The following is a 13,437-nucleotide window of genomic DNA, read 5'->3' as shown; positions in this document are numbered from 1 at the left end:
TAAATCAGAATTTCTGGGTAAAGTTGGCATCTGGTTATCATTGCCCTAATTCATCTTGTAACAGGTGGTAGAAGAAAAAGATGGATAAAGAAACAGTTATTCAACAAGCAGAGCAAGGACTGTTATCCCAGCATAAATTCCATTATATCTAGCTTCCAGATAGGTCTACCTTTCTTATACCAAGTGACTCTGTTTCCCTTGGGAAAGTGATGACACTCCTAAATGAAAGGCATTTCCCAAGCAGACAATAGCAACAACTCTATGATTTTTCAGTCTTGCTTAAAGTAGTTACTGGAAAAAAAAGGGCAAATCTTTGGGACAAGTAGAAGGAATGGTGTCTACCATTACCTGCATGCCAGGACTTCCAGTGTCTCCTTTCTCTCCTTTAATTCCTGGTGGTCCCTTGGATTAAAAGGAAAGCATAAGGTTAGGCACATGGCAGCACCCTTCAAGGCAAGCAGCATCCTGCTGCTCCACATCCATGTCCCAGGTTGCTCCTGCTCCCTGCAGTGTTCCTGTGTCATCTGCAGCACCAGCATGGGGATTCTGCCATCCCAGACATGCATGCAGAGCCCTCACTGCTACTCCCTGCCAAGCACTGATGATCACTGGAAAGAAAAAAGCCTGAATATTCATAGAATATCCTGAGTTGGAAGAGACCCCACTGGGCTGTTTTCAATAAAAGCCCATTAGGGAGAGTCTGGACAAAAGCAGCCCTTGGCCAGAATGACTAAGTGCAGGGCCTTGTCAGCAGAAAAATCATTGATCATCATCTCTCCCTTATGCAGCTGTTCAGCTGTTAGTAAGGATGATGTAAATGTATAGATCACATTTTTTAAGACACCCATTTCTGACACATGTTCTAACTGCAAGGAGCATGTGGCAAAAAATGGCAATGGAACTGATGACATACCACAGGCCCCTGAACTGTGATTCCTTGGGAACCTGGAGAGCCTTGTTGGCCACTTGGACCCTCTGGTCCTACTTGTCCAGGTGGGCCTGGTTCACCCTAAAGCCAAAGAAAAGAAAACAATAAGGAAAATAAGTAGTTAGAGCCTGGTCTCCTCATGGGCTGTACTGCACAACCTGGGTCAGCATGAACCTTCTACAGGATCCAGGATGAAGTTAGGACAGAGAAGGGATCTCTATAACCTTGGCTGCCTTTGACTTTTATGTCCAAGGTTTTGGTTCATCTTTTATAGAAGCAGACAGCAAAGCTGCAGAGGATGATTTGCAGAGCACAAGTCACCTTCCCAAGCAATGGGTCATTTCTGTTATTCAAGGTGGTCAGAGAGTGAAGGGAAATGTTCCTTAACCCATGGCTGAGGTCTGTATCCATTCTCATTCCTTCCCCAGGATCTTTCCCCTGTAACCATGCTGCTTTCCCATGCTCTGTCCCATGTTGATCTGGGGAGCAGTGAACACTTGCAACAAGGCTTGCTCCTGTCCCCAGGCCTTGGGGATTCAGACCCAGCTGTTCCTCATGCTCACCTCAGCGCTGCTCCTGAGGGCTCTGTGTGGTTCTTGCTCTGCCCCAGAGCAGAGCCAGTCTGTGTGGTCCAGAGGCATGGCAACCATTACAAGCACAACACACAGTCTGACCCTCTCCCAGCACGGCTGCTCTCAGAGGACATTGCTGACCACGTACGTTGCATTAATTCAGGGCAATCAGGCTCATCATCTCAATTTCCAAAGCCCAACTGAGCATTTAATTAATAATAAGTGATCCCATCCTCCTCAATGTGTAGTTAAGGCTCTGTTTGGGCTCAGCTTGGTGCAGTGAGACTGTCCAGCTCAGATGAAGAGCTGCACTAACACTCCTGCTCCATGCCTGACACACAGCCTGAAGCAAACAAAGCCAGTGGTAGTGCTGAGTATCAGAACTCACCTTGGGTCCTGGCTCCCCCTGCTCCCCCTGGGGTCCTCTCCTTCCAGGACTGCCCTGCCAGTGGGACACAAAGATGCTGTTATGAGAAACATCATCTTTATTGCAGTGTAACCAGCAGCCTGAGGAGCAGAACTTTGTGCACTTTGCTGCACACAGTGAAATGTGTTTCCGGCCCCAGAGAGCTCACAGCAAATAGAGACAAGAAGAAAATGAAACAGGTCATCCAGGAAATGTGGAAAAGGAGTGAAGGGAAGAACACCACAGCTCCTCTGTGACCTGCAGTGGGAATACTGCACTCATGCCCAGCAGGGAGAAATAAACTTTCAACCTTTTCAACCTCTCTTCAACTCCCTCAATGAATCCATGCTGAGAAAATATCACATATGGATATGGAAACACACTTGAGAAGAAAAAGAATGGGCGCTCATATCCACACCCTTTGAGACTCTGTCGGGTTTTGTGGTTTTGTATTATCATCCCAAGAGAAGAGACACACTGAGATCAAGGACAGCAACCAGCTCTGGGGAGATCTGGCTTAGCTCTGCCTCTTCCTAACTGCTGGGAGAGTAGAAGAAACCAACCTTCTGACACAAACCAATATCATGTCAGTTTTTGACATCTCAATCTGAAAGTTGTTATTCTTGAATCTATAAAACCAATGGATTTGAACTGAGAAGCACAGGCAGGGAGCTTTGAGAAAAGTGCTTTCAGAAGTGCCCAGAAACTCATTTCAGGAGTCAGCTGGATCTGGTCAAAAACACTCATCAAAGACAGTGATAAATACAAGGTGGGACATAGTCTTGCTAACTGGAATTTTAAAAATAGCAACGAGTGCTCTTGTAACTGCAGCAAATTACTGAGGGTTTAGTGGTGTGAGGATAAGGTTATGTGTCAAAGCCTGATTTCCTCTAATGCTTTGGAGTCCTGCTCTTTAAGGAGTTGTCTGTGGAGATGCTTAAACCACAGGGCAATGCAAGCTGGTAATTATGCACTTAGGATATTGGAGCAAACTGTGACCGTGGAGTGTGCTGTTAATTAAACTTGCACCGGAATGAGCAAGTAATTACTCTGCAATGAGGCAATGAGGCAGTGTTCCTTGCATGGAACTGAACTCACAGTTACACCACAGGGCAATGCTGGAGGTGATCCGAGCCCCTGTCACTTGAGAAAGAGGCAAATGTTTTTTTAATGGTTATTTTTTGGGGTGAAAAGCACCTAGAGTGGTTGAACTGAGGTGCTCTGCACAGATTGTCAGGGTTTGACTGCCTTATGCAAACAAAATGTTTTTCTCCAGACTTCCAAATAGCAAATTTTTCAATAAATTATTCCTAGTATTTGACTGGAATATTTTCTCCTGCCATTTAAGCCCATGGTGGCTCTCCTGAATCCAGAATAGACAGGGTGGAATATTGCATTTTCCCTCTATCCCTGAGCATATTGCATATGTAATGAGTGTTTTCTCTTCCTCCTCATTCCCTTCAGGGTTTTCTTGCAGGTGACATTCACTGTAAAGAAAGAGAACTTTGGGGACAGGCAGGATTGCAAAGTCTCCCCTTTCTTTTTACATTGCCCACCCACACAGACACTTAAAAGGCTCCAATTTAACATAGGCTCCAGGTAAGAAGGTTCTGTTGTTGTTGTTTACTTTTTTTCCATTTAAAGGGAGTTTCAGAGCCTCCAGTCCACAAAATCTCTGCAGGCACTGAGGATGACCTGTCCCCCTCTCCTAAGAGGATTAATGTGGCACCAGGAACTGCTCAGCCTGTTCCCAGCTGCAGCTGTTGCATTGCCAACTCACCATCTCCCCATTTCATCAGCATCTGAAATGTGAAGGGCACCTCTCAGCCTTGCCCTGACATGAGGAGGACCTCAAAGCTCCCTGAGACAGGATGAGAGGAAATGGCCTCAAGTTGTAGCAGCAAAGGTTTAGATTGGATAAATCACAATTTTTTGACAACCAGAATGGTTGTTAATCCCTGGCACAGGCTGCCCAGGGCATTGGTGAAGTCACCACCCTTGTAGGGTTTTAAAAGTAGATGTGGCACTTGGGTACATGGTTTAGTGGTGGCCTTGGCAGTGCTGCAGGAATGGTTGGACTTGATGATCTTAAGGATCTTTTCCAATCTGAATGATTCTTTGATTCTAAAACATCACAAAGCTCTAGGAGTGTTATCCATAAGCCCACCATGCCCAAAATCCATGAAATTACACCAGCATGTGAAATGTGAACTTACAGGAGGTCCTGGGGGTCCTGGCAAGCCTGGGAGGCCAGAACTACAAGAGCAGGCAGGAGCTACAGTTGGGCAGGTCTCCTCATCCCTCTGTAATGAAATCAAGCCAAAGGGGCATGAGCAGCTGTATAGCAAGAGCAGGATGGATCATAAGTAACACATTCAGTGTTTCAAAATTCAGTCATTCAGTTAAAGTAAAGCAGAATTCTTTTCTACTCCACTGAGAGATTTTTGTGAGCAGCCAAGTGCTTTACTTTTCTGTCAAATAACAAGTTTAGACCCAAAGATATGAACCATCCCTGCCTGTAATGTGCAAAACACATACAGGAAGATGATTTTCTCCTTGCTAAGTATTTATACACCCCACATAGCAGCTTTTTGTGGTGAGAAGTAAGGTGAAAGGAAGAGTGGGGGATGCTGTGCCTCGGGGCTGACATGGCACCAAAGCTGTAGGACTGTCAGGGCTGCTGTCATAGACAAGGTCATGACAGGAGAGATATACACTGCACCAGGATTTGAAGTTTTCTTTCTTTTCGAAGCAAACATAGTATTGTTTACTTCACCAAGAAACACACCGATGTTATTCCCAAGAGAAGAGGAGAAAAAAGTGTTTTCCCTCTTGAGTTGATCAAAACCCCTTGCAGTGTCACTCCAGTGCCATGGACTTGTTCCATCATCCCCAGCCTCATGTCAATTAGCAGAGTGGTCCCTCTTGTCTTACCAGTGCAGGGAGATCACAGCATCTGTCTTCCTCTGCCCCTGTGCTGCTGCACAAGATCTGCAAAGACTGCAGCTGGAACTGGGGAAAAAAAAAGGAGAGTTTGACAAGAAAGAATCATTGGCACCCACCATACATCACCAAATCTCATGATGTTTAAGTACTAAAAATAATCTTCAGTGATGATTTCACGGAACTGTTCCATATGATCCCAACTATAATAGTGCTCCAAAAAAGCCACAACATGAAAAGTACACCCAGATATAGAGTGTTTCACAAGCCCTCAGGTCTCTGTCTAGCTAAGCAAGCCAATAAGCAGCTTCATGCCAGCAAAGTGAAGTCTCCAGTTTACTCACAGCACTGCAACAGCAGCAGGTTCTCAAGTAATTGGGCTTCAGCATCACCAAAATGTGAAAGAAAACTTGGGTTTCTCTCCCTTTGTGGGCATGGAGATAAGAGGAAACATGTCAGCAGCATTTCCCAGAGGAGATGTGATCCCCTCCCAAGAAACCCTAACCTGTCTCTCACTGCATCCCTCACAACTACCACATCTTCCTGTTCTGATTAACAAAGGAGCACACACTGAGCAAACCCAAACAAAATAATGAGGCAGAGATGATTTTTTATTTCCTTCACACCATTTCTCATCTTTTTTTTTTTTGTTCTTCCACTCCATGCATTTAACAAGGAGCGAGCTGTGCAGCCCAGGGAGGGTGACAGGCAGCATACAGATATTGATGAGCCCTGTAGATCAAGTGGCATTTAAAGATATCTTAAATTAAATAAGGTTCCATGATAACCAGTAATGAGACACTCTGTCTTCTCAAGGGCAGCAGAGCTGTGGAAGATGTGAAACTTTACTGGGCTTGAAAGGCAATGGGGGTAGGGATGGCACAAAGGTGTTCATTATTTGGCTAGACCTGTCTAGCTAAGCTGCTAGCAGGGAGAATTTGGGAGGGACAAGGAAAGCACAGATTCCTGCCTTGTTGGCCACAGGCTTGTGATCAAATGGCCACAGAATTTATTCAGGAAATCAGTAATTACTGCTTGAATACCACTGTCCCCTGATTTGTTCCACAGCAGACCCCCTGGTTTACAGGCAATTCCAGTGTCCACTTTTTTTCCTGGTATATCCCAGGCCTCTGCTTCTCATTTTGCAGCTGGGGAGACATATGGGACAAACTGCTTTTACTGCACCACTTTGAGGCAAGGGGAGTTGTAAATGACCTGATGAGCTGTTTTCCCCTGGACTTCTAGAGCTAAAAGCAGAGCCAAGGAGCAAAAGCTTCACCTCAGTGGTGAATGATTTCCTACAGCCCCATTAGCATGTTGTGAGTGCTGAACATGCCACTGATTCTGCACATAACTAACACTCCTGTTTTGGGGAGTAAGTATGGAACAGACTGCCAGGTGAAGGCATACCTGGGTGTTTTTGCCCTGAGGACTGTGCATTGGGCTGTCTCAGGGCAGGACACCAAGTCCATACGTTCCCTCGCTCTTTCCCCTTGCAGGGAGCAGCTCCCTGCAGTGCTGTGCAATGCAGTAAGGATGTACCCTCAGGCTGGCACACACTGTTTGGGTTGGGTGTTTTTTTTCCAAGCAGCAGCTGATAAAAAGTCTCTATACTGAAGATTATTCTCCTCTCATTTGCATGCAGATAGGCAAGCCCAAATCCTCTGGAGACTGAGACACATCCAGCCCTGCTTCCTTCAGTCACCAGCATTTCCTGACATCACTCCATGGGGGCTGATGTGCACAACGTTCCTTGCAAGAAGCAATTCCCAAACCTCCTGTCTGCTTCAGCACCTCAGTACAGGAGCTGTGCTTTCCTGGTCTCCAGAGGATGCAGCCAGCAGAAGGCTCCTCTGGGACACACTCACATTGCTTCCCCTGATGACAGTCCTGAAGCCCAGGCAGGAGGCGAGAGGGACAAACAAGCTCTCCTGGTGCTGGGAAAGCTCATTAAAATCAAAGGGATCAGCGGGATCAGGACACAGCTGTGCGTCACAGCAGCGTTGGAGGCATTCAGAGGGAGAGTGATGAGAGGTGGCACTCCTCTCCATCTGCCCACCCCAGCCAGCTCCAAACTGAAGTCCCCATGCCCTCCCTCAGCACACACCACCAGGGACTCACCGGTGCAGACCCACTCCTGGGTCCTCTGGTCCTTGTCACTTTTCCCAGCATGATGAAGCCAGCAGTAGAGATGCTGCCAACAGTGTTGATGGGTTTCTCCACTATTTTCTTACAGTCCAGATAGAGTTTGATCTTGAAGTGGCTCACGGCCACGTGCACCTGGGCAGCAGGTGGAAAAAGGTGTGTTGGAGCTCTGCGGTGAGATGAGGAAGTCTCTTACAGACAGTAATGCCTTGTGCCCAATCCCCAGACTGCTGCTGGTCCTGGTGGTGTGTTTTTAATGAGGGAATGGATTAAGGAGGCTCAGGAATAAGTTTCAGTGTGTGCTGTGTTTGCTGGGCAGCACTGCACTTTCCCTCGTTCATCCCCTCACCTCTCCTTTGGAGAAGCTTTTCTGGAGCTGTAGTATTAAATAACTCAGTCTTCAGAACTAGGTGAATAATGAACCTGCCCACAGATACTCATGGAAAGTGCTCATTGCTCATTTGGGTGCAATACCTTTACTCTGAGGACATAGATAGCCAAAACACCCACCCAGTTATGAGTGACAAAGTGAATTTCTCACAAGGCTAGATCCATTTTTAACTTACTCTGAGGACATAGATAGCCAAAACCCCCACCCTGTTATGAGTGACAAAGTGGCTTTCTTACAAGGCTAGATCCATTTTTTCATTTCCTCCAGCACTAAATGGTCACCAAAATATGAAATTCTAAAAAAAAAAATTCTGGTTTTTCCTGGTTATTAATACCTAAAAACCACCTCAATTTTGGAGTTTCTGGGGGGAAAGGGAACTAATCAATATGTGGAAATTACATTTTGATCAGGAGATGAACCTTAATTGTTTACTACTATAAATTTCATTATATCAAAGAGCTTTGCCAGTTTCCTGGCAGTCAAGATGAAAAGCCTTTGGATAATCACTCCTCACTTTGCACAATATACATTGCTGGCATAACACTTCCAGACCAGAGTGAGATTGTGAGCCACATTTCTCCCTCTTTCAATAAGGACCTTATGAAAACTCCCATAGAATATCTTCTTCACTTCCTGCTGGTCAAAGGAGACTTCCTGTAAATCAGCCTTGTAGTCATGATTGAAATAGGTCAAGGATTTCTTACTGGCTACAGGGAAAATAGGACAAATAACAGCTTAGAATTAGAAGATAAGTTGATTTCATCCACATATGTATAAGAGTAAATAAATAGGCTTAAACACAGTGAAAGATTTCATATGTTATCATTAAACACTTCTAAACAACAGAAAAGAATATGTAAAAACAAAGAATATATTACAAGTAGAATAAAAATGAAAATATGTACTAGGCAGTGTTTTAGATGTTGAGGCTGGCAGCAACAACAAAGCTTCCCAAAGAACTGCTGCTGAGTAACAAAGCCATGAAAATTTTCCTAGTGAATGCCAAAGTGAGTTCTGCTGCTCACAGAGATGCATGAAAATACCTGAATTTAATGCATTCAACAAGAAACCTTACGGTCAAGGTTAACCCCCAGGAGAGGCTGGAAGTCCTCGTCTGTTATCTGCCACACGGCGAAGGGTTCCCTGGGGGTCTCGGGCAGGAGACGCAGGAGGAAACTGATGGTGTGCTCAGTTGGGATTGCAAAGAGGTGGACATCACTGGAATGAGACAAACCAAATAAACATCAGTGACTTAATGCAACAGGCAACATCCTCCAGGCAGGGCTCATCCAGCATGTTTCCTGGACAGGGTGGCCTGGAAGGGCTTCATTCTCAGAAGTTGATCGCAACAAGCCCACAAAGAATCTGGACTGAATTTGTGCATCATTCTCAGACTGCTGAAGTCTGTGCTGTGTGATGAGCACTCATGGGCCTTCCCCTCATGCCTGGGGAATGCTCAGGTGGAACAGACAGTGTCAGTCCATCACTGCCAGAGCTTCCTTGGGGAATGCCAAGGCACAGTGAAGTGCAGCCTTAATGCTTTCCAAAATAGAGCCCAGTGGTAGCTTATAAAACATCCCTGTCAGGTTCCAAAACACTCCCCCAGGTCTCCTCTTCAGGAAGGAGGAATGGTTGCCATATATCATGGTGTAAATCTTTAAACCTTGGCAGAAAGCTCTTGGCTTAGGGACATGGTTAAGTGGTGGACCTGGCAGCATAAGGTTAGTGGTTGGACTTGATGACTTAAGAGATTTTTTTCCAATCCTAATGCTTCTATGATTCCAAATCAGTGTAAATGCCCTTCAGGGACAAGCACTGCGCCCACAGAAGAGCCCCCTCTGGGTCCTCACATCCCTGCTGCAGGACTTAGGCTCAGCAGCAGTGAGAGGATACAAAGCAATGAGGAAGGTCAAATTGGTTATGCCCTAAACATGTCTGTAATCTGAAACAGCACACATTTGCATGGGCATATACACAACTCATCAAGCATCTTTTTAGGACTGATTCATAAATAATACAAGTTTTTTCTTTCTCTCTCAGTTTCTGAAGGAGCAATGTCCTTGGAAAGGCATCTATAACAGCTGAACAAAAGGATTTGCCCATCATTTTCCGAGTATTCTGAATCTCCCCCACTCTGTTTACTCTAAGAAGCTTTGCTTCTCTAACTAAGATTAAGCAGAGCCAATGCCTCAGTAATTAGGCTTTAAACAAAGTAGCAATGAATGTCAGGAGTCAGTTCACTCCTGATTTATAACCAGAAAAAATGAATGAGGAGGTGGGAGCTGCCTGGTCTGCTTGGGATCTTGTGGAGAAGCTTCATATGAAATGGGGTCAAGTCACAACCCAGAGTCAGTGGGTTACAATTCAGTCCAAGCTGCAGAAAGCAGCTATTAGAGCAATATTTTCTAAAGCAAAGATCTATCTCCAAACCAGAGATGTTGGGAGAACGGATTGAAGATGAAAATGTGACCTCAAACTGCCATCACTGAAGTGTAGGTGGCTCTGGACAGAATGCCTAAAGAATGGTGCATTGTCCATAGGTGACATGATCTTGATGTCCATCACAGCAACTAACACTGCTGGGAAAAGTGATTTTGTAAAGAGGAAAAAACTCACTGTGAAAAGTTTTGGCTGTACAAAAGATATAATAAATACTATTGTGTCCCCCTTAACTTCTGCATGACATGTTCCAACTCATCTTGACGAAAGTCAGAGGTTTATTTATCAATATATTAAGGGAAAACCCTCTGACATTCTTTTCACTCTACCTATGGTTTGATTTAGCTCATCATCTTTGTGATTTTATCTTGAAGTTGCTAGTGGGGCTGCATCATTCCTCCCCAGACTGGTGACCTTCCTGTGCTATGTGCACATGGGAGACCAAGGATGAAGGTGACACTGGTCACAGCTCTGCTCCCACCTTGTCCTCTGGGTGAGCTGAATGTCTTTGAACAGGGTGAAGGTACGGGAACCACTGAATATGAAGGGCTCCATGGCTACACCTTTAATGGAGGAGTATTCCTTCTCTACTAAGCCAAAAACTTCCATCATATCAAATCCTGGAACAGAGAAATTTTAAAGAGTGCAAAAGAAGTGTGACTGAAGAGCAGATATGATTAGCATGGAGTAGGCAACAGGAGAAAATGCCTTAGCAACACAACATCAGCAAGACTGTCCAAACTTGAGTGCAGCCCACAAGTGGCATCTAAGGAAAATAAGTTTGTGTCTGTACTCTCTCTGCACATTTGTTGCAATCTCTGCTACTTGGAGGAGAGTGGACTAAAGATGGAGACTTTCACAATTGTGTTTTCAATTCTTCAGAGTGAAAAAAAAAGACAAATGAGAAAGACATTTATCAAACAATTTCTCCTTTTCAACTAGATGCAAAAATGTTATCTTCAAAGGACATGGAATCAGTCCAGTAATTGCTAGCAGGGACAGAGAATTCTTTCTACTCTGAAATGCCTTATATGTAAGAGTCAGAAAATGAGGCAATAACTTTAAATTATGAGCATTTTCATTTCCCTCTATTTTCACAAGACACCCAGGGCTGACCTGCCTTATGTGGTCTACAGAGATTCTCCCCTGACACCTCTGACATCTCCTCCCTGGCTCCTGCAGCTTCATCATATTCTCCCAGCTCATCATTAAAGCTCCAAGTCATTTTCTCATTTCAGTTTTCTGTTCAGTAAGACAAGATCTCACAATTGGGATTCTTTTTTAGTTTATCTGAGTTTGCAGCAGGCTGGGATGAAGGAGATAGCTCCATCTTTAGCAAATGGAAGGGCTACAACTCCATTTCAATGCTTTCACTCTGGATTCCCTCACCCCTTCACCATTTACAATCTTCTGCAGTTTCTTGGCTTGAGTTTTTATTTTGCCTGCGGGTTGGTCCAGGGTGCTTTTGTTCTTTTTTTTATTTTTTTTTTTCATTTTCCAATAGTACTAGGGAGTTTGCCAAAAGAAATGACCTACTTGAGAGCCATTTATCGCTTATGTGAAGCTCTTGGCACTGGAACTTCCTTTAAAAGGTGCAGAAAATATTGTAGTGTAAAGACTGAAAAGGCTTGAGTCACAATTAGAAGCATATTGTAATATAATCATAATGTTATCATAGAATCATAGATTGGCTTGAGTTGAAAGGACCTTAAAGTCATCTGGTTCCAATCCCTCTGCCACCTCCTACATCAGCTTGCTCAGGGCCCATCCAACCTGACCTTGAACATTTCCAGGTATTCTATCATACTGTGAATCTGCCATGGAATGGTTTCAGTGAGCTGCTAAGGAAAAGGTCTACTCCTGCCACCTTTGCCAAGGAGGAGAAGGAGAGATCAACATTTTTTGTGGCTTTATGATTTGATTGCTTTGGCTTCTGCATTCATAGACAGGGCAACAGTGCTTGAGAGTGTCCCAGACAGGGATGCCCATCCCTGTGGGCTGTGAGGGTCAGAGGTGGGAGCTCAGCAAAGATGAAGTGATTCAGCCATGGAGTAAACAGATGAGAACTGGAGCCAGTTTCTCAATCTCACTAGTATCACAAAACTCTCTGGGAAAAGAGGTGACACCATGTTATAAGCAGAACTAATTGCTTTCTAAGTAAGAAATAGTTACAGCAACCTCAACAGCATGAACATCTGTTACAGCACAGACAGGAGAAAGGGGAACTTGCTGCCCTAGCAAAATCCATACAGCCTGGCTGCAGAGAGCAACTCGACATCTATACCTCCTCCAGAGGATGCAAAGGTGATCTTAGGGACAGGCTGAGGGGCTTTGAGTTTGTCAGACTGAGAGGCCTGTATGAGTTAAGAATTGAAATTCAATGGCTGTTTGAAGCTTTGTTTCCTTAAGGCCAGTGAAAATCCTGGCATTAAGCACTGAGAGCTGAGAGCTCAAGCTGATGGAACAGCAGAGCATACCAATTCAGCTACTGCAGAATGTTCTTCTACCTGATAAAGGGTATTTTCCAGTTTTGGTTATTACACTTCTCCCCTTTTCCTTGTCACATTTCCCCCCCACTCAGCTCTTGGGTATGTCTCAGAAGCCAAGACCAGGTAGTGTTTTCAGTCAGCCCAGCACCACTGAGGCTTGATCTGCTACTGTACCTCTTAGGGAGCCTTCGGTAGAGGTGATGGTGGGGCAGGCTGTGAGCACAAAATAAAATGGAAAAACTGTTAGAGGAAAAAAGACAGTAGAGGATTATCAAGCAAAATGAACACAGTTCCTCTAGGCAGTGCAATGGAAAAACACAGCAAAACTTAGAATATTCTGCAGCTTAATTCAGAGCCTGGACTTTAACCTTGGTTTTATATGTATGGAGAGAGAGAGAATTTATGTTTATGCAAACTTAACAGTTGTTTCTTGGCTTGCCCATAACAAAAATAAAAATACTGTCTTTCATCATCAAACATCTTCATGATCGTTCTCTTTTGACTAACTCACCTGGCACCTTATGATATGAAATACAAGGGATCAGCATGTTTGGCAAGTTTCTCTTTAAAAACAGACATCAAAACATTTTTTTTCAATTTTTTTAACAGTGCCTTAGTGGTGTTGTAAAATAAAGATATCTGCAGTTCCAAATTTTGTACCTGAAACTCAGAGCAAAAATATATATCTCAACCTGAGAGCTTGGATCTTTTAATTCTTTTGGAACACACAAAGAGTTTTGGCAAAGTTTTGCAGTTTGTCTTTCAGAAATTCCCTTGATGTATCCTCTAAGATATCACAAGACAAAGCAAAACCAGAGGAGAAAAGACTGGGATGAGCTGGAACAAAAGTGCCAGGGTTATGAGAACTCTGTTTAAAAGGCTCAGGTAAGAAATTGTTTCAAAAAACAGCTCACGAATGCTACTTTCAATTATCTGCTGCCATGTAAATCCCAGGCCATGATGCCAGATGGAGCTGGGACAAAGGGAATGCTTGACGCAGAAGAAGAAATGTCCCTGAAAATCAAGGGCACTTGACAAGATGGGTTGTTTCATAAACAGTTTTCTAGGTCATCAGTATAACAGAATCTAGGAGATCTGTAGCAATGTCCTGCATCCTGACTTAA

The 13,437-nt window shown here is 44.3% G+C and overlaps 1 protein-coding gene across 1 annotated transcript in view; it reads right to left on the bottom strand.

Annotated features, from left to right (window-relative positions):
- The window catches only part of COL20A1 (collagen, type XX, alpha 1), a 48,663-nt gene that overhangs the window by 8,349 nt on the left and 26,877 nt on the right, over positions 1-13,437 (bottom strand). The window contains exons 21-30 of the mRNA XM_009079209.1: positions 12,488-12,526; positions 10,306-10,444; positions 8,461-8,603; positions 7,983-8,092; positions 6,971-7,129; positions 4,841-4,918; positions 4,123-4,209; positions 1,889-1,942; positions 914-1,009; positions 342-402 (exon numbers count right to left, since the gene is read on the bottom strand). Coding sequence (XP_009077457.1) covers positions 342-402; positions 914-1,009; positions 1,889-1,942; positions 4,123-4,209; positions 4,841-4,918; positions 6,971-7,129; positions 7,983-8,092; positions 8,461-8,603; positions 10,306-10,444; positions 12,488-12,526 — 966 coding nt within the window. The remainder of the gene's footprint in view (positions 1-341; positions 403-913; positions 1,010-1,888; positions 1,943-4,122; positions 4,210-4,840; positions 4,919-6,970; positions 7,130-7,982; positions 8,093-8,460; positions 8,604-10,305; positions 10,445-12,487; positions 12,527-13,437) is intronic.

The sequence above is a fragment of the Acanthisitta chloris genome, unplaced genomic scaffold (assembly GCF_000695815.1).
Source record: "Acanthisitta chloris isolate BGI_N310 unplaced genomic scaffold, ASM69581v1 scaffold3787, whole genome shotgun sequence".
NCBI classification, from domain to species: domain Eukaryota; kingdom Metazoa; phylum Chordata; class Aves; order Passeriformes; family Acanthisittidae; genus Acanthisitta; species Acanthisitta chloris.
This window is presented reverse-complemented; position numbering and strand designations above follow the sequence as displayed.